Genomic DNA, 19,868 nt, shown 5'->3' with positions numbered 1-19,868 from the left:
GGGAAAACAATTATTTGGTGTATAACAAATAAGCGAAACAAATCGTAGTGACAATATTGTCACTAGTAGGCAGCCAATAACTGCAGCCAATAGTTGCAGCCAATAGTTGCAGCCAATAGTTGCAGCCAATAGTTGCAGCCAATAGTTGCAGTCACAGCAATCACGTTTTGTTTATGTCTACTGCATTGTCCCGTTGGGCAAACTATAGTCGATATAGTCTATTCCGTTTAACATTGGTCATATGTACTCGATAAATAAGTCTGTCATAAGTGATGAAAAACATTCGGTTAATTTGAGTCACAAAAATCTTGTGTAAATAACAATCGTTCCAACGAATTTCAGAGGGAAACGGAGTTTGTGACTATGTAGTATTTTTATGAAAAGTAAAATAGTACGTTTGTTATTCAGCTTTTTTCTCTGATGTTTAATATCGTAGTCCGATATCTTATTAAGAAAATTGTTTCGGAAATTGAAGTGAACGAAAAAGGAACAACAGGTGTGAGTGATATGTCGATACCCACACAAGCGTAACTTATATGCATACATATTATTTCCAATTTCAAAAATTGGTGAGGTTTACGATGAACCCTAGAGTGCGTGAAAATCTGACCGCTTATACTACTATATTAATTACATATTCACATATACATACATATGTACATACTTGTATATTTTCAATTTCAACCCTAGAATGATAACGCTATAGCATTTTTTGATTGTTTCTAATAAAATAATTTTTTCAACATTTCCAAGAGATGTGTGTCTGCTCTTTCTTAAACATCTTAATAAAAGATAAGAAGTTTATGGCTTTAAAGAAAGAAAAGGAATTAAAATTTACATTTCGTCATTTAGAAATGTACACTAAAACGGTCTTTGTTCGATATATTCCACTTACAATGGTTTTGTGAATACTTTAATCGTTATACATATATTGTTTTTGATGAACAGAAAATATAATTTATATCTTACGTAACTTCAAGGAAATCTTTTATAATTAATAATAATTCCGAAAACAAATTAAAATTTAGAATTTGCCACAAAACGTACAAACGATATTAAATGCATTTTCAAATATACTTGACATTAACAGATGCATTAATTAATTGGTCTCGACCTGAACTCGAAAGACGCTCGAAAGGATTAAGTAATTAAGAGTCATATTGATACATCTACAGTACGTTCTATGAAATGAATTTCTTCTTAAACAATGATATTTTGTATGATACCATGCATTCATAAAATGCATCAAGGATAGTCGATACATATGCATGCGCATTTTTGTTTTCTTTTATCTATAGCATTTCTGAACCTTCCTTGATACCGATATTGTTCTATATCCGCCTATAAAGACACAACATAACATACATGTACACACGCGTACATATGTATGTGCGATTTATCGGTCGTCCAAATAAGATTGTAACGAATTTAACGGAGATAAAGAAATAATCATAAATAATATGGAAAAGTACCGTTTTGAAAGTTTTGAAGACGAAATATGTAGGTCACAGAAAGCTCTTGAGCGCAAGTCCGTCGCGAAGCAAACGCAACTTTTCGATCGACATTGTTCGTTTCGTAAAATACGTCGGTGGTAGGTCGACGGACGCAACGTTTAGAACGGCGCACGTGTGTAAATGTTACCGAAGATTTCTTTCGTCAGGGTATGTTTTTATCCAACTTGAACTTGATACATTTCCATTCAACTGTTTTTACGTATATACACGTAGATGCACACGCACGTTCGTCAATTTTTCCTCAATCCCGAACCTCCCACTTACTCCCTATATTTTATTCTCCGCATCCTTTTTTATTTCTTTGTTCATTTTGATCCAGAAGAAAATATGTAGCGGTTCAGCGCTTTTAACAAAGAAAGTTACGAAATAGTGCATAGATCTTTGGCTACGCTACGACCAGTCACGTTTTGATCGCTTGGAGAATAATAATTTTGAGAAGGAATTGTTCAAATTGCAACAAAATATATTATTGTCATAATTAAAGTTATGCTTAAAAGGATTTCGTTATTAAACTACTCGTATTATTGTGTTTTCTTTTCATTTACATTCCGCAAAGGGTTTTAATTATATTTCACGTGCATGGTGTTCCATAGTTTCCTAAGTGTTCCTCTTACAAAAATACCCTGTTTAAATTATAGTAAATGCATCAGGATGTCTTTTTTCGCTTGGAAAGGGAGCAATCGTTCTGAAAATACCGAACATGGTGGACGCAATTTACAAGATGGTCTTTTTCAAATTGCATCTCAAGCTTGTCACATATTAGTACAAGTAAGTTTACTAGAATTAAGTCACTTTCACGAGTTTTGCACACTCGAATAAATGCGGTTTATTTACTTCTACTTTTATTTCTGTCTTATATCCCTTTAAATTGTACGCATTTCTCTTTCTCCGCTTCTTTTAAATTTTTAATTTCTTTAGCAATCAGTCTTTAAGTTGAAATCAATATGAAAGAACGGGAAAGAGGTGAAAAGATTTCCATGATTTTACATTTTTACTTTTACATATACGAGTTGCGATACGAGTGCGCGAGTAATTTTACTGATCGTATGAAATTCGATCCGAAAGGTGAACAACACGCACAACGTTTCGTACGGTGGAAACAATAATGTAAGGAATATCGCATATTCGAAATGTTCCGGCAATGACGAAGATTCGATACGTCATACAGCTTCTTCCACGAGTAAAGCCACTACTTCCACGGTTAAGTCTTATACGAAGTACATGAAAGAACAAAGCAAGGATCAGGATGTAGTCGTTTTATTGCCACATCGTAAGAGCAGAACGCCTCTTCTTAAGCACAAATTATCCGTATGTACAATTACGTAAGGATTCCTTCTTATTATCCCATTTCGAATGCCTTTGTCCTATCCATCAAACAAAAATTTACCTTACTTGTCACAGACAGTTTCTGAGAATGCCAGATTGGAATTGAACCCATCAAAGTATGTCGGCAGTGGTGGTAGAAATAGTGGTTCTGGCGGTGGATCTGGTACCAGTGCAGCTAACGGTAATACCACCGCTCCTGACGATGATTTCGAATTGTGGGATTATTCCGGTTTTATGTTGAGAAATGATACTGACGATCCAATTACGAATGGGAAGTTAGTGTTTCTTTTGGCCAGAAAAACGAAATACGATCGACTATCCTTCAAAAAATAAGATAATTAATCAGTCGTGTTAATATTATGTTACCGAAACAGATGGGGAGGTACACAAGGATGGTGCAGACCAAGCTGCATTCCAATTACAGTCATATTAATTTTGATAGTGCTGGTTGTTTTATTGCCGTTATTAGATCATGCAGCGGATAAATACGCGTCGAATGGCACGAATTTCGATTTCGATACGAGTTGCATGAATAGCTGTAATTTATCTTTCGTGGAAACTCTGCCAATCGGCATGAATTACACGAATAACACCGTTTTTCTTGACAACACTTACGACTCTTGGATAAAATTGATTTCATTGGCGCGGGAAAAGATAGAAATAGCATCGTTTTATTGGACTATGAGGAGGGAAGATGTTTATCCAGACGATAGTGCTAAACAGGTAAGTAAGTAACTGAATTTATGTGTTCCAGGAAAGTTCGAAACGATTGTTTCAGGGTGAAGAAGTTTTCCATTTGCTTCTCCAAGCGGGCAGAGATCGGAATATTTTACTGAAGATAACGCAAAATATACCGTCGCAAATAAGACCGAACATCGATACGGAAGTGTTGACGAAAAAGGCAAACGCTAAGGTAATTTAATGCTGTTTTAAAGTAATTCAATAATTTGAACGATTCCGCAGGGAAGAACGTGTGTCATATTTACTGTGAGTAGGTCAAAAGTTTAAATTTTGCTGGATTGCTCGGAGGAGGAGTACTTCATTCGAAATTATGGCTCGTTGACAGAACGCATTTATATATTGGTTCTGCGAATATGGATTGGCGGTCGCTCTCGCAGGTGAAGGAACTTGGTTTAATGGCTTTAAATTGCAGTTGTTTGGCAAACGATTTTGCCAAGATATTCGACGTAAGTCGATTGTTTCTGGTAATCCATATACGGACACTACGTAATAGCTAACTAAAAGCTAAAGCTATTTTTTGATATATTTGGTAGGTTTATTGGATAATAGGCAACGATGGTAAAATACCTTCTGTTTGGCCGGAGTATCTTAACACGAGAATTAATTTAAAGAATCCGATAAACTTTACATTTATGAACAATAAGTATAAAACATTTGTTGCGGTAAGTGTGATATTTTTTTGAGGACATCATTCCAGCGTATACAAATTTAATATGAAACAGGTTTTGTGCGAATCTAAAATATCAAGTCCAGCTGAGAGGAAGAAATAGCAGAATTTGTATTATAATATCGTATATTTCAGAGTTCACCTCCGCCATTTTCGCCAAAGGGTAGGACGAATGACGTGGATGCTATTCTTTATTGTATCGAAAAAGCTGAGAAATTTATTTATATCTCAGTGATGGATTATTTTCCACTGACTATATATACAGCTAAAATCAAGTACGTATCGATTAATCTACTTAGGTGTTCTTAATACGTTCATTAATCTATCTATATTCACACGCATGCGTATATTTACTACGTGTTTCTGTAGTCCCGTTCGGATTGCTCATTCTACATTTAACTTTGTATAATTCGTATGATTTAGATATTGGCCGATAATAGACGATGCACTGAGAACGGCAGCTATCGAACGTAAAGTACACATACGACTATTGATATCGTCGTGGAAGCATATGAAGAAATCAGAGGTTTTCTTTTTGAAATCGCTCATGGAACTAACAGATAGTTATGCGGGTGTGAAAATTGAAGTGGTCAGTAAAGACTTAAAGAAGCACGCTTGCGTCCTGTATAGTTTCATTATATTTTCATACATGACATCGCATTTACGCTAACATGTTTTTCTAGAGAAAATTTATAGTTCCTACGAATCCTGATTTCGACAGAATACCGTTTTCAAGGGTAAATCACAATAAATATATGGTGACCGATGTAACAGCGTATATAGGAACAAGCAACTGGTCTGGCGATTATTTTATAAATACAGCAGGCAATTGTTTCTCTTATTTTTCCTCCTTTCTTTTTTTCTTTCTTTTTATACATTTGTGATTAACGATTGGTTTGTTAGGTATAGGTACGGTATTCGAGACTATCGGCGATCAGACTTCGGAAAATCTTAGGCAGCAATTGGAAAATATTTTTCATCGTGATTGGTATTCTGAATATTCTTATGCTTTAAACGAAAGTATACCATTTGTGAAACGATCGACAAATACCATCGAAGACTACTACCTACGATCATCACGTTACATATTAGCGTGACAATATCAACGATTTGATCAACGTTTCCAACGAAGACAATGAAAATCATTTCTTGCTGCTTAATACGAAGTCTTGGAGACGAATTTCTTAAATGTTTTGTCCCTTGTCATTGACAAAATTAAACTCATTCTTTTTTCCTTATCTTTTTTTTCTTTTTTTTTTTTTACGAAGCACATTCTTACGATTATCCATACTCAGCAAATATCGACTTCGAGCTGACGTTTTGTTTGTTCCGTGTACATTACATACACAAACACATTCCTCTTTCATTCTCTTTTATGTTGTTCCATCTCTGCTGTTATTTTTTTAAAGACATACACGAGCGTACATTTACACCCACGCGTACCATCTCCTTCGGATTCCATCTCTCTCACTTGCTCGCTTACTTACTCATACTTCTTTCCCTCCATCCGATGTGCGCATTCACGCACATACACACTCATTAACCACAAAGTAAGTACCTACGTATCTGAAATTTTAAACCTATAGGAATAATCTTACATAATGGACGTTTGTGTGCCTTGCTTTAAGTGACCTTGCGAATGTCTTCTATGAAAAATCATTAATATTAAATTAATATTAATATTAATAATAATAAATCATTAATATTAATATTAAAACCCAAGCAATATTCCGTCCATATAATAATATAATTCTGAAAAAGATTATATACATTTTAGTAATTAATATTTAAAATATTCCGTTATTATATGTGATTGATATAAACGTTGCTATAAGAAAAGGAGAGAAGAAAAAGGTGCTGCACGAACTCATGACATTTATTAGAATTCAATATAAATACAACATGCATTGGTAACGTTACATGATCTGCAACTTTTTATCGATACAAATCCTAGAATTAATAATAAATGTGCTAATCACTGACGTATCTAGCTGCAAACAAGTTACTTCTGATGTTCATGTGACGTTTAAACTATATGCATTATACATACATCCTTGCGTGGAAAGATACGCGATTTTAGTAAATCAATCTCATAAGTGTTAGAAAAAGTGGCGTTTTTTCATAAGTATATTCGAATTAGCATGATAAATGATATACTTGAAAAAATGTTTACATCATTGTTAATTTGTTTATTTATTGAGAAACAAAGTTCGTTTAAAACTTACGGTAACGCAAAGATTCGTGCTTCTACTACAATTCGCCGCAAGCAACAACGAATTTTATCTTTCCGCGGTTCGTTATAAGCAAATCGTTTTTATATAACTCACGTCTTTTCTATACTTATATGTATACATTTTAATTGTACTTCCGTTCTTATATATTTTTGTACAGAAATAGAAATAGATTATAAATATGCATACGTATATATGCAGATAAAGGTTGTATAATCATAAATTATTAATTATTAATTATTAATTATTAGCATTAAAAACAGTACTTCTAATAGGAGGTTATTAATTTTTCCCAGAAACGTACATATAAATCCGGTTGCCATAACATACGTCGTATGTGAGAAAACATGCTGACAATTACAATAAATCAATAAGCGTAAAGAAATTGTGACGTGTTTGCTTTTCGCCATCTATTTCACGTGAAATAGTCATATACATAAATAGAGAATGATACGTTTAAAAATATGCCAATGGTATACGAATATATTCAAAAGCAGATTCATGACCTTATAACGGTAGCATACGTTTAAACGGGATATTATTTGTTCAAGCACAGAATTCGAACAGACGAATTTTGCCATACTTGCAAAGATTGTTTGCTGACGAATGTGTCGTAATCGAAACGTCTAGTTTTGCGAACGTCCGTTCGATTATCGGCCAAATTATTTTAAAACAAGTCAAGATACGCGATTCCAATACTTCTTCAGATGCTTTAAATACTTGAAACGACCGAAATTCTCTTCTTCTATCTATCTATCTTCTTGCTTTCTCGCCTTTCTCTTTTCCTACCGTCGATTTTTTAACAAGAAACATAGGTTGCTCGCATCGCTTGAAGTTCTCGTTCTATCCAATTTCGATTTTAGCTATTTAGAACAACCGACAAATTACTTACCACCGATTTCATAAATAGAATTTTATTAAACTCGTTAAATTATAGAGCACATATGACGAGAATATAGGACAACCAATCAGAAAATCACAGATCGAAGAAATAACTTAATAGGAGAAAAGAACCAAAGGAAAACTAAGAAAAATGAGGGACGAAATAATGTGATAGAAATGAGGTGGTTGATGGGGGGTCGAGTATGATTGAGCGATCAAGGAAGGGGAAAGAGAGCCAAAGGGTAAAGAGGAGGGGCACTGAACGAAGCAGAGTAGAAGGAGAAGAAAGGAAAAGTAAGACTGACGACGGCACGAGTGACAATTCTGAGGTGTATCGCTTGCAAAAGGCTTGAGGTGGCATAAGAGGAGAAGGATCGGTAGATTCGGACTAGGAGAAAGTTTCCAAGGTATATCTAGTGTTTGTTTGTTCTTCCGCTCGTTCGTACATTCGTTCGTTCTTTTCTTCGCTTGTGGCTATTCCTTGCACGATTAACGATATTCGTTTGATGGCTAATGATTTCTTTCATACCTTAAAAGTGTTGCGTGGACGTTACTCTCTCACGGAACATCAGATAAGGTCAGTGAAATTGTGCAAAAGTTATCTGAATAATTCGATATGATGTAGACTACAAATGTAGAATTAATTTACATTATTCAGATCGTTGATTCATTGAAAAATGTTTCGTATTGTTTGATTTGTATCGTTGACGGAATTTTCGAACGAGATTCGTCGAATTCATCGTTACATTCCATTCAGATAGGCGGTAGCGATAAACGCGTGTGTCGAGTAGAAATTGCAATCGGCTTTTCCTTTCTTTTTAATGATTCTTCATTAGTGTATATGCATATAATTAATGTAATTTTTATTTTACACGGTCGTTGAACAAACTTTCATATATTTCTAATGTAAATTTCCATTCGAATATTAAAAGAGAGAGACAGAAGTTAAGGTAGAGGTGAGTTGCGAATAGGGTACAGCGAAAGGGTGAAACTCGCGTGTGCACGATATGTGTAAGATGTGTACGATGTATTAATATAGCAAATAATTTTCTTGAATTAATGAATCGGCTTCGATCTATGTCAGTCCACAACTTTCTTCGTCAGACATTCACCGTGAGTTCGTCACCAGTTAAAATTCGTGTCGAGCGTTCTGTCACTCGTGTCTGTTCGTTCGTTCAAATGTATATATCGCATAAAAAATTATACAAGTAGCATAGTTGTTGTGACAGTCCGACGTAACGATTAATCATATGAAAATATCGTATAAGAATTCGGTGAATCCATAATAACGCAGACTAGTTCGCCTTTTTACAGCAACGAAGAATCGTGGTTTTTTGAATTCTTTGTATCGAACAGTGTATTTAACGGAAGATTCTGCTGTTTTATAAAGGTTACTCTCGCAGCATCCGTGCCGCTAGTACTTACGTAATACATTGGACACAACGTTCGAATAATGTTGACAATTTGCAAAACATCGGGTGTAGCACTTTTTGTATTAGAACGGGAGAAATTTGTGAAATTTGAAGATCGCCGCGATCTTTGCAAACACAAAATTTTGGTAGTTCGCGAAAAGACGACTTCCACCGTTTAACCTGTAAGATGGAGTTGGCCGGCTGAAGATAAGCTAGGAGTGGGGTTAGGTTAGACGTAAAATGTAGAAATGGTAGGGGGGAGGGGGGGGGGTTGTGTGTCTGAGATTCGAAGTACAAGGAAAAGGACTTTGCCGCCGTTATGCAAATATCGAATCTATGTAGTCGCGTTCTTCCGTACTATTATGCTTTCTGCGTGGTAATTTGCTAACATATTAACATATTGACAATTTCATAAGTTTTATCACCATTTCGGCTCTTTTGGAATCCATCCTGGAAGCCAACTCGTTAGCGATTCGAAAAATCGAGTGAAAAAGCAAACAAAATAAATGTCGTTGTAACGAAATTTTTGGCTATTCCTCCCTGACGTGTAGAACAGCAGGGTAAATATAATATATAGCAAAGCATCTTTCATAGTCGAACAACGAGCACAGACCGTCGATAGTAGCCTTTCGATTTGAATTTGGAACATAGTAAAAGACGCCGCGACCAAGTTCACGATCAACTTTCACTCTATGACGCGGTGATGTACGCAGTTTCTCTCTGACTAACTATCGCAAAAGTACGAACAGTTGTGTGAAAGAGGAACGGTATTCATTTCAGATTGGCATGTAGTTGATGCGGTATACCGTACTTTATTTGCTCCTTTGTTTGCTTCGTTTTCTTCAGTTGTTGCTGTACTATTAACTTGGAAACGTCACGCAGCAAACGCAGCGAACACGAACAACGCGATGGTGGAAGTTCTGGTGGAACCATGTGGCCAAGAAGCGAGAGTATTGGATAATGGTTGCAAATTGAACGACAATCCGACGGAACATTTGGTTCAAAGTGATCGTTGCGATTTGATTTTGGAACAGTCGAATCTCAGCCCGATTCAACAGTTCTACAATGGGCAAAGCATCTTCATCACTGGCGGTACTGGATTCGTCGGCAAACTTTTAATAGAGAAGCTTCTCCGAGAATGTCCTGGGATCTCGTTCATCTATTTGTTGGTACGTCCGAAGAAAGGGAAAGATATGCATCAACGTATCGAGGAAATCTTTGACGATCCGGTAAGAATTCTTATTTTTTCTCCAGCTTTTTTTCAATCTTTTCCGAGTTCTGTCGAAGTTCTTCTTTCTTTCTCTTTTCTTTTCGAGCAAACAAATTCCGATCCTACGATTTTCTCTAGCTCTACTTTTGCTTCCGGCACTACGGATCGATCATAACACGAACTCGCTTTCCCTCGACATGCCGCTCTCGAGTCACTCGGTCGACCACCGATATCTCGCAACTCTCTTCTTTTTTTTCTTGCTGCCTTACCCTACTTACTCCATCTCCTCTACCATATTATCCTCTCGCTACCGAAGCGAACCTCTACAAATCAACCGCTAAATGAATCTCTACGTTAAAACTAGTATGACAATTGATCACATCCGATTACTAATTTACTTTTTGTTTAGCTCTTTGGCAAAGTAAAAGAGAAGCGACCAAAATTTCGGCATCAAATCGTTGCTATAGCCGGAGATTGCGGTCAGCCAGGTCTTGGGATATCTCCCGCGGACAGGCAAACGATTACGAGAGAAGTCTCAATCGTCTTTCATGTTGCGGCAACGGTCAGATTTGACGAGAAGATGAAACTTGCCGTACCCATTAATGTTCGTAGTCCAAAAGATGTAATGGATCTTTGTAAGGAAATTTCATATTTAAAGGTACATGCACATGTATACTTTTACGTATATTGTACGAATTTAAGTAATTATAATTATAATTATAATTATAATTGCTTAAATGCATCTTATAATTATAATTATAATTATAATTGCTTAAATTCGCTAATAGTAAGCTATTCCGTAATAATAAACGGAACTTTCAGGCGTGCATCCACGTATCGACAGCATATGCCAATTGTACGCGAACTCATATCGAAGAAAAGGTGTACGAAGCACCGATTGACGGAGACAAGTTGGCAACTATCGTTGAATATATGGATGAGAAATTGATCGAGGAAATAACTCCACGGTAAGCAATTTTTTTCCAGCAAAATTAATTCGAATTTAAGTCAATCAAAATTACATTCCGTCTAATTATTTCTATTCTGCTTACTCTTGTCCCAATAACTCGACTATATTATGTTGCTGCAGATTATTAGGTGCATGGCCGAACACGTACACATACACAAAAGCAGTAGCAGAAGGTATCATTGTGAAACAGGCCGGTGATTTGCCTGTTGGAATATTTCGTCCCGGTATTGGTTAGTAGAAGTCTTAGGAATCTCTATAGCTTTACCTAATTTTATCTCTATAGCTTATCTATTCTAACGATATCAAACCTTTTCTCGTTGACTCATTTGACTTTCAACTCATTTCCCGTTTCACGAGATTAACCGGACAGGTGAAAAAATTTGATTTGAGAACGGCAACAAAGCAAAAACAACAACGTACTATATAAAAACATATTGGAAAATGATAAATAAAAGAGAAAGCGAGAAAGTGTGAGAGCAAAAAAGGAAAGAGGGTTGGGGCAGGGGTATATGTCGGTCAAATGTACATAAAAATTAATTTGATTGGACATTTGATGGAATTTTCAGTGATATCAACATACCAAGAACCGGTGCGAGGATGGATCGACAACTTGTACGGACCAACAGGTGTTGCAGCTGGGGCTGGTACCGGGGTCTTACGATCGATTCATTGCGATGGATCCATAGAAGCCAATGTTGTTCCTGGAGATTTAACAGTAAATGCCTTAATAGCTTGCGCGTGGGATGTCGCGAATCGTCGAAAGTAAGATTCACCGGTCAAAACTTGCATCTTTCTCCACTCTTTCAACACTTTTTGATCCTTACTCTTAACTTTTATCTTTTCCTGTTTCTTTTCTCTCTTATTTCTATTTCTTTTCACGCATGCTTTACCTTTGCCTTATTTTTATTTTATTTTTCACGCACATTTTTTATGCACAGATCTGCAACTACCAAAGAAAGGGAAAATGACATACCCGTTTACAATTATGTTTCAAAAGATAATCCTATAACATACGATCAATTGAAACTTTTATCCGAAAAATACGGGCTTGAGTTTCCCACTAGCAGAGCAATATGGTACTATAGTTTCCGAAATAACAAACATAGGATAATTCATCTTATGTATGTTTACTTGTTACACTTATTACCGGCACTCTTGATCGACACCGTCACGCTCTGTTTGGGAAAACAACCGAGGTAATTTCTCTCTCTTCCCCCTCCCTCTCTTTCTTTCTATACTTTTTTTTCATATGATTTTTTATTCTCTTCTGTTTCAATTCTATGACTCTAATTCATCCTCTTCTTCTTTCTATTATGAACTTAATATTTATATATATCTTGAAATATTTTCTCAAAGGATGTTAAAAATCTATAAAAAGATACACAAATTTATGGATGTACTTAACTACTTTTCTATCCACGAATGGAAGTTTTCGAATGATAATATTAAGGAGTTACTAAATAAGATGACAGAGGAAGACCGTGAAAATTTTGCATGCGATATCACCGATATTGACTGGGACCAATATTTTCGGACATATATACGTGGAATTCGTATGTATCTGATAAAAGATCCGCTAGACACTCTTCCAAAAGCACGTATCAAGTGGCAAAGGTGAGCCAAATGTATCAGTCGCGTTCCTTCTTTTTTCCTGCTGAATCCTAATGATGATGTATATTATATCATTGTTGAATGTTTGCTTTACAGATTATACTGGACTCATCAAGTGGTAAAACTAATCCTCGGTTATGCTCTATTGCGAATATGTTGGTTAACTTTATCTCTTCTTTTTCGAAATTGTATACCTCAATTTGCGTAACAAATATGCTTTACGTGTGTGATGAGAGGAAATAAACGCGCGGTAATGCACGCGGTAATGCGCGTCAGATACACATAAATATGACTTCGTTCGAAGTTCGAAGTTGGTTCAGAATTAAGTGTCGTTCTTGAATCAAGTTCATTGAGATGATCTTGGTCTCGTGTTTGTGATCGAAAGTGAGGTTACCTTGCTGATTTTCTGAACAGCTCGGAAGAATAGAGAAGGAAGCAGAGAAGAAGGAAGAACACAGTGGAAAACTGACCAAAGTACTATATAGTTCTATCGCCGCGTATTCGCGTTTATTCGATTCGAGATGATCATAAAACCACCACTTAGTAACTCCAACTTAATATGTATGAACCGCGTTCGAGAAGTTTGTAAGGAAATGATGAAATACAATATAATTCCTTCCATTTCTCAATCTTTTTCCCTCCTTTTCTTTTTCTTTTTCCTTTTTCCACGAATGTTCTTATAGGATATATTTTTTGTTGGGGCAAACACCGTCCTATTTCAAACGTGTTTTATACATATATAAAACATGTTGCTATACTTTAAACTTCCAATTGTAATAAAAACAACAATTTTCTCTCCATCAAAAATCATAATTGACTCGATTTACTTATTCTCTTGCCTCTTGCGACGACTAGTCAATCGTAATCGGTTTGAAACGCATCGCGTTTTACGTTACTCGATAAATATGCAATTCGCGCATAGGATTCTCCAGCTCGTACTTCACACTTATTCTTCCTTTATTTCCAAACACTATTGCGCTTCAGTTCTACCGCAGACACACGCCCCTCCCCTCACACACACAAATGTATATCCAACCTTTAACCATACATAAGTACATACACATATCCGAACTTAAATGGAACTTTTGTTTTTTTCACTTTAAATCACTCAACTGGTTCCTGCTTACCATTATTTCCACCATTTACTTCTGAAATGTTTTCTTCCTAAATCACCTGTTTTATCCACTTTCTTTCTCTTGCATCATTAACTCCTCTTCAGTTACCTATCTCTCCTGAGTCGTCGCTCCGAATGTCATGCCGAAAAATTCTAGACCATTCTTGTTAATATTATGTATTTCACGTCCATCCAACAGTCTGTATTCTACTATAAGTATGTATGTCTCGCTATTTGACACAATTTAATATCTACCTTTAATACTATGTAAGAAAAAAGCCAAACGAAGATAGACGATTTGACAGTGAAATATCTATGCATAATAAAACACGCATCATTTTTACAAACGAGTTATACCGAATCAATCATGCATATGAGCATACAATCATATTTCTTACTTCTCCCTCACTTACTTATCTTTTTTCTCTCCCGCCTCCCCTTTCTCTTTTCTCTGTCTCACCACTTCCTATCCCCGATAAAAAATTGGGAAAATCAGTATTAACATGATATATTTATAGAAAATACAGGATTCCTGGAAAAACTAATCGAAAGATACATCAGAATGATATACAAATATTAACTACGACAATAATATTAACAAATATGTTTACATTATGTTGACGCATCAAGACACAGGTGGGTACATATATCAACAGTAGCTTAAATAAATATTTTAAATATCAATATTTACTAAAAATCAGAATCGAGAACAAACCGATTGACATATATCAACTACAGTATTTTGACATTGTGTTACCATCTTTACCATCAGGTGCTTTACCATCTCGAAAGGAAGATTCAAGTTTCGCTAGGAAAATATCGATGTAAAATATGAAGTACATGAAGATCAAGACATGCACACGTCGACATATTTGAATTCATACTTACTTGTATAATTATAATTTCGTATAACGGTTATGTTTTAGATCTTCGCAAATCATCATTTAAGTTCATTTTTGTTCTATTATAAATGAATTGGTAACGCAAGTTTCATGAAACATTGTTATCAAATAACAAATTTCCTTCCACCTACATAAATAAGTATAAACATATGTATGTATATATTACACGTATTAGCAGAGAAATTTTCTCTTTGGTATTAGTATGAAACATTTTCTTTTTACCCAATTATATTGCTGTATCAAAATTATTAAACGCAAATGACGACTACATTCTTTACATTGAATCTGGGTAACTGGCATTATATTTTAGCACTATACATAATGTCAATAATCTTCAGTGCAGATAGCACGTAACAGGCTAAAGTACACGCCAATTTAAACAACATGCGCATGCATGTTCGCGTGCACACACAGTCTAAAATAAAATAAATTTTATGTTGATAAGAAACATACTAAATATGATACACCTGATAATTTGTACAGGAAATGTATATATATATTACTATGTTAACAATTGATTATCGAAATCTCGTTTTTAATTATATTCGATACATATTGGTTTTCCCGTTTTTCCTTTATTCTTTAGAAACACATATAACATGTATGTGTATATATATTTATATACACACACACACATATATGTGTAGTAGTAATTAATGGCTTTTATAAAAAATGTGCCTTGCAATTGCCATGTATATATTGACGGCTACATTTGGGGTACTTCTGAAGCTAATCACAGCAATCGGTATATTTCTCTTAAACCTTCTTGGAAGAACTATTTACTTTGCATATTCACTTTTTCATACGTTGTTACGTATGTATACTGAAACTGAATTGGCTCGATCACCCGCTGACAATTAATTACAATGGAATCACGATTGCACTTTTAATGAAGGACGATCAAAATTCGGGAAAAATTTTTCGTTTCTTTGTGTAACTACGTATTTTAATTCATTTTACTCTATTTGTTGACGTAATATAATAAAAATAATATAATTAACACATGAAACTGTAGCAACTGTGATATGATACACATATAAAATCGATTAAAAACTAGTTTATCCTTTAAGTGAAGCTCAAATAACGATTTATGTAAGGATAATAAATTATTGACGATATAAATGGATAATAATAAATAATTGAACATATACTAACGACAGATTAATAATGAATTTGGGTTTAAAAGTTTATCCAAATTTTATTAGCAAAAAAGTGTTAATTATAACAAAAATTAAATATGGTTACAAATAGTTACTAAGTTAATATTTATACAAGCGTGCGAGTTTCTACTCTTAAGAACTCGTGCTTTATTATAGTTTTGGACGGAATCCCAATGTTATCGGACGAATTAATGTATATATATACGCTTATATATATATATATATTACGCTTTGCGCTAAACAAGTATCTTAACACCATATATGTATGTGTACATATATCCAGCTTCCTCATCTCGTATCCTTTCCATTTTCATGTAAGGTGTTTATTCATATTGATGAAACGAAAATAATGACACTGTCACAACTTGATGGAATGTAGAGATCATTCAAATTTTCCTGCCTTAATTCACAGGCAGTGCTGATACCGCGCTATGTGGTGTTGTTGGACGAGAACCAGCGATGGACTGCGTAGTTGATGCATTCAATGATTGCATGGTCCCAATCTAAAATAAAATAAAAATTGTCAATCGGCGATATCATACGGAAAAAAAACAAATAATTTAGATAAATGACAATAAGATAACAAATCAACAGTAACAGGAAAGAGGAATTAAAAAGGTCTTTCTCAGCTGTTTAAATAAAGAAACTTACTCTTAAGTGAGCTAAATCTTCTAGTCTTGTAAGATCGCATAATTCCACATATAAAGAATATACTATTAACCATCCGTAAATGGAAAAACAAATGAATGTCATCCACAAAATACACATTGTAATATTATAAGCAAATATCATGTCATTTACTATACTGAAGAAGATAAAAGCAAGAAATCTGAAAACAGTGAAAGCTGCAAAACTGTAGAGCCATGGTACCATCTTCTTTTCATATTCTTTTCTTAAAGCAGTTATCAACATCACAGATGTTGCAAACACTACTACTCCACCAAGCATAGAGAACAAAGCAAAAACAACAAGAGCGTTACGTACTGAAATGGAATATCAAGGTAAAATTTAAAAAAGCTGTAATGATATATATAAATAAATATTTTTCCTTTCTATCGAACTTATATATACAATCAAATTTCAATGTCCTATATCTTACTAACCATGCCGATTGCCCACATAAACAAATTCATAGGATATTACATAGTAGCCATAATGGGTTGAACCTGGCGCAGCTTCGTAAAGACAATAAAGATCAAATATAGACGTACAAATGGTAAAAATGGCTAAACACTAAAAAAAAAAATCACCATTTACATGAATGATAGAATATAAATTTTAAACATTATCAATGAATTACATACCTACCAATGCAAATATAGCTGTAAACACGGCGCCTCTTTGAATATTAAGTAAATGCGAATGCGTTAAAATTGGTTTTTGATACCAACGTGTTTTAACACTACGCATTGATCGTGAAGATTTTAAATTTGCGCTGCTACGTGTAGTAACGTGCGAGTATACCGATGGTGTACCCATGCTAGGAGATTTTTTTCCGTAATTCATTTTACAGTGAATACGATAGTTTCTTTTCCTTACAATTTCTAATAAATGCTTAAAACGATGTTTTGAAATTACACCCCGTGTTTTACACTGTAACAGGGAAGGTTAGTTTATAAATATTTGTTTCACTGTTTTCCATGATATCATCAATTTCTCGTTGCAATATTATTTCGATACATATGAATTTCTTCCGATGATAACTTACTATTATAATTGTTAAAAGTTTCAATCGATTCAGTTATAAAAGTGAACACAAGGCAACACAGTTTTAATAATCGTCGTCCATCACAAGCCGACGCCCGAAATTTTAAATGAACTTAACCGAAACAAACCGATGAATGCCGATGATAGTCGAAACGATCCGGAGTAAATAGAGTTATGTTATAACGTTGTGGAAAGAACTGAAAAACAGGAAGAGTGAGCAATTATTTTAACTTTTACTGGTTAGAAACTTTCATGTTTCTCTATAGAAAAGGAAGCAAATCATGGATATACGAATAAACAAATTGACTGACTTTTGCTATAACCAGAGAGGAAATTCTTCTCTGACATAATATATAACAAAGAAATTGCAAATATTTACAATCTCTATACACGTATGATACTTTTAACGACCGTACGCAAATCGCAATAACGAAAACGGCTGGGAACATCTTCCTTCTCAAACTGTCTTCCAATGATTTTATCTGTACACGCATTGGAAATATAGTACGTGTATTATAATTTCTTGCCATTTTTACAAAAGCTACCTTCTGTTTTTAAACGACATTCTATTAAGTTAAAAAAGAAAAAACATGATATAATATGAGATGATTAAATAACATTTATTAAAAAAACCGATTAATTCTTTTTTCGATTAAAATTAAGCTGATAATGCACATCTAAAACCAAGATTTCCAGCCGTTGTATCTGGAGTATTTTGGCTCCGAGCAGCGCATCTATATCGAAAACAATAGCTCTTGTGACAGAGATAAGAACCGCCTTTTTTCACTTTGTCCGTGCCACGAGATGGGCCACTCTGGAAATATGTTTCACGTTATAAAAATAATTGCCGGTTATACTTAAAAATAAAGAAAAAACAAATAAAAAAGATAGGCGTAAATAATTCATATATACAGGATTATTAGGCCCGCCTCGTGTTCTGGTTTCGGTCGTCCACCAATCAAATGTCCATTCCCATACATTTCCTATCATATTACGTAATCCATACTTATTTGGCGGGAATTCTGTAACAGGTGATGTGCTTTCGTATTTATCTTCTTTAGTATTATTACTTGGAAAATCACCTTGCCACGTATTTGCTCTGCAGATTATTTTAATTTGATGGATTATTTTAATTTTAAATAATTCTTTATACCACTTTATTCACCTGTATCGACCATTTGGAATCAAGTTATTACCCCATGGGTACAGCTTATCTGACAGTCCGCCCCGACAAGCAACTTCCCATTCGGCTTCGGTCGGCAATCTTTTTCCTAACCATTCGCAATAGGCAATAGCGTCGTTCCATGATACATGAACAACGGGATGATCCATTCTATCTGGATTATTTAATTTTATTTCTTTTTACCTCCAACTTATAATTTCGAGCAATCGAAAAAACAGATAAACGTACTCTTAATATCAGAGGTTGGACCCTCTGGCTGTTGCCAATTTGCATCTTTTACTTGTAACCACCAAGGAGCTCGAGCAACAACGAGCGTTACGTTTGCTCGAACTTTTTCATCTAACAGACCTTCAAATACGAACGAATCTCCAAATTTTTCAGCTTCTGTCCGATAATTGGTTACGCTGACAAATTTTGCAAAATCACGATTACTCACTTCCATCTTGTCTATATAAAAACTATGTAGATATATTTGTTGTTTCGGACCTTCGCCATCTGCGACAAACACAGGTTCGTTTGTACCAATCGTGAAGGTGCCCGCCTCTATCTTAGCCATGTTTTTTAAACGATCTATACGATTGACAGTAGTCTTTTCATAAATATGAAGATCATTGGTTGCTGGACAGTAATCTTCTGTTTCTTTCTTATATTGTGTTTTTATGATGGTTTGTCTGCTAAAACTACAACCACCACATTGAAGAGATTCTTTATTTGAATTATCTGTTTTGAAGCATGCCGCTATAGAACATAATGTAATAATTATGCTTGCGAAAACAAACAACACCGTTGATTTTTGCCAAGTTGTCCTTATCGAACTTCTCATTTTATGACTTTAGGGTATTGATGCATGCAAAATCGATAAATTGGTTAATTGTGACTGTAAAAAACACAAATGCCTATAAATTCGAGATTCGACAAATATTGCGACCAAAAGTCATCATCTTTCACGAAATATTTCCACTATAATAAACGTAAAGAAATAAACATAAAAGATATATACTGTGTGTATAAGTCCATGATAGGATGTGGCAATCGTAGTTTCTGTCGTCGTGAAATAGGTACACTGCAATAAGCAGCAGAAAATCCCTAGCTGGCCTGGGTCAGTTTTTGTTTAACTTTAATAGTTTAGTATACGATCTTATGTATAAATAGATGTCTCTATATACCGAAGCCTGGAGAAAACCATCTGAAGATTGAGTCGTGATTAGTTGTAAAAAATTAACGTGGAAGACAAAAAA

At 34.7% G+C, this 19,868-nt stretch overlaps 4 protein-coding genes and 1 long non-coding RNA gene across 13 annotated transcripts; 2 read left to right on the top strand and 3 right to left on the bottom strand.

Annotated features, from left to right (window-relative positions):
• Positions 1-187: 187 nt before the first annotated feature.
• On the top strand, positions 188-5,486 carry LOC117238488 (phospholipase D3-like). Of its 5 annotated transcripts, none has more exons than XM_033503420.1 (12): positions 188-391; positions 2,153-2,282; positions 2,580-2,822; positions 2,916-3,115; positions 3,215-3,563; positions 3,619-3,753; positions 3,836-4,027; positions 4,115-4,243; positions 4,384-4,523; positions 4,672-4,837; positions 4,932-5,073; positions 5,152-5,486. In XM_033503420.1, the coding sequence occupies exons 2-12, from the start codon at positions 2,166-2,168 to the stop codon at positions 5,343-5,345; spliced, it is 2,007 nt and encodes a 668-aa protein (XP_033359311.1). In that variant the 5' UTR covers positions 188-391; positions 2,153-2,165; the 3' UTR covers positions 5,346-5,486. The 5 variants fall into 5 exon arrangements, with proteins under 5 accessions (XP_033359311.1, XP_033359312.1, XP_033359313.1 ...); XM_033503421.1 differs by lacking the exon at positions 188-391 and adding an exon at positions 476-496; XM_033503422.1 differs by lacking the exon at positions 188-391 and adding an exon at positions 1,507-1,661 and having other exon boundaries at positions 5,158-5,486.
• On the bottom strand, positions 653-1,602 carry LOC117238494. The gene is made up of 2 exons (XR_004494217.1): positions 1,473-1,602; positions 653-1,341 (listed from the first exon to the last, which is right to left on the bottom strand). It is a non-coding gene; the product is annotated as an uncharacterized LOC117238494 (long non-coding RNA).
• Positions 5,487-7,380: 1,894 nt separating the features above from the next.
• Positions 7,381-13,185, top strand: LOC117238490 (fatty acyl-CoA reductase wat). 5 transcript variants are annotated; one of them, XM_033503428.1, is made up of 10 exons: positions 7,381-7,768; positions 7,899-7,938; positions 9,620-10,002; positions 10,393-10,641; positions 10,806-10,951; positions 11,074-11,183; positions 11,520-11,715; positions 11,892-12,149; positions 12,310-12,567; positions 12,661-13,185. In XM_033503428.1, exons 3-10 carry the CDS (start codon positions 9,682-9,684, stop codon positions 12,770-12,772), a joined length of 1,650 nt encoding a protein of 549 aa, XP_033359319.1. In that variant the 5' UTR covers positions 7,381-7,768; positions 7,899-7,938; positions 9,620-9,681; the 3' UTR covers positions 12,773-13,185. The 5 variants fall into 5 exon arrangements, with proteins under 5 accessions (XP_033359319.1, XP_033359321.1, XP_033359322.1 ...); XM_033503430.1 differs by lacking the exon at positions 7,899-7,938 and having other exon boundaries at positions 9,656-10,002; XM_033503426.1 differs by lacking the exon at positions 7,899-7,938 and having other exon boundaries at positions 7,382-7,768.
• A 1,422-nt stretch (positions 13,186-14,607) lies between these two features.
• Positions 14,608-17,879, bottom strand: LOC117238493. Its single transcript, XM_033503434.1, has 5 exons — positions 17,049-17,879; positions 16,844-16,973; positions 16,392-16,723; positions 14,803-16,243; positions 14,608-14,707 (listed from the first exon to the last, which is right to left on the bottom strand). The coding sequence occupies exons 1-4, from the start codon at positions 17,244-17,246 to the stop codon at positions 16,142-16,144; spliced, it is 762 nt and encodes a 253-aa protein (XP_033359325.1). The 5' UTR covers positions 17,247-17,879; the 3' UTR covers positions 14,608-14,707; positions 14,803-16,141.
• A 164-nt stretch (positions 17,880-18,043) lies between these two features.
• On the bottom strand, positions 18,044-19,515 carry LOC117238491 (formylglycine-generating enzyme). The gene is made up of 4 exons (XM_033503432.1): positions 18,859-19,515; positions 18,613-18,784; positions 18,360-18,546; positions 18,044-18,261 (listed from the first exon to the last, which is right to left on the bottom strand). The coding sequence occupies exons 1-4, from the start codon at positions 19,451-19,453 to the stop codon at positions 18,106-18,108; spliced, it is 1,110 nt and encodes a 369-aa protein (XP_033359323.1). The 5' UTR covers positions 19,454-19,515; the 3' UTR covers positions 18,044-18,105.
• Between the last annotated feature and the right edge of the window lie 353 nt (positions 19,516-19,868).

This window comes from Bombus vosnesenskii, unplaced genomic scaffold (genome assembly GCF_011952255.1).
Source record: "Bombus vosnesenskii isolate JDL3184/JDL3185 unplaced genomic scaffold, Bvos_JDL3184-5_v1.1 scf7180000013512, whole genome shotgun sequence".
Classification (NCBI taxonomy): Eukaryota; Metazoa; Arthropoda; class Insecta; order Hymenoptera; family Apidae; genus Bombus; species Bombus vosnesenskii.
Note: the sequence above shows the minus strand (reverse complement) of the source record. Positions and strands in the feature narration are given on the sequence as shown.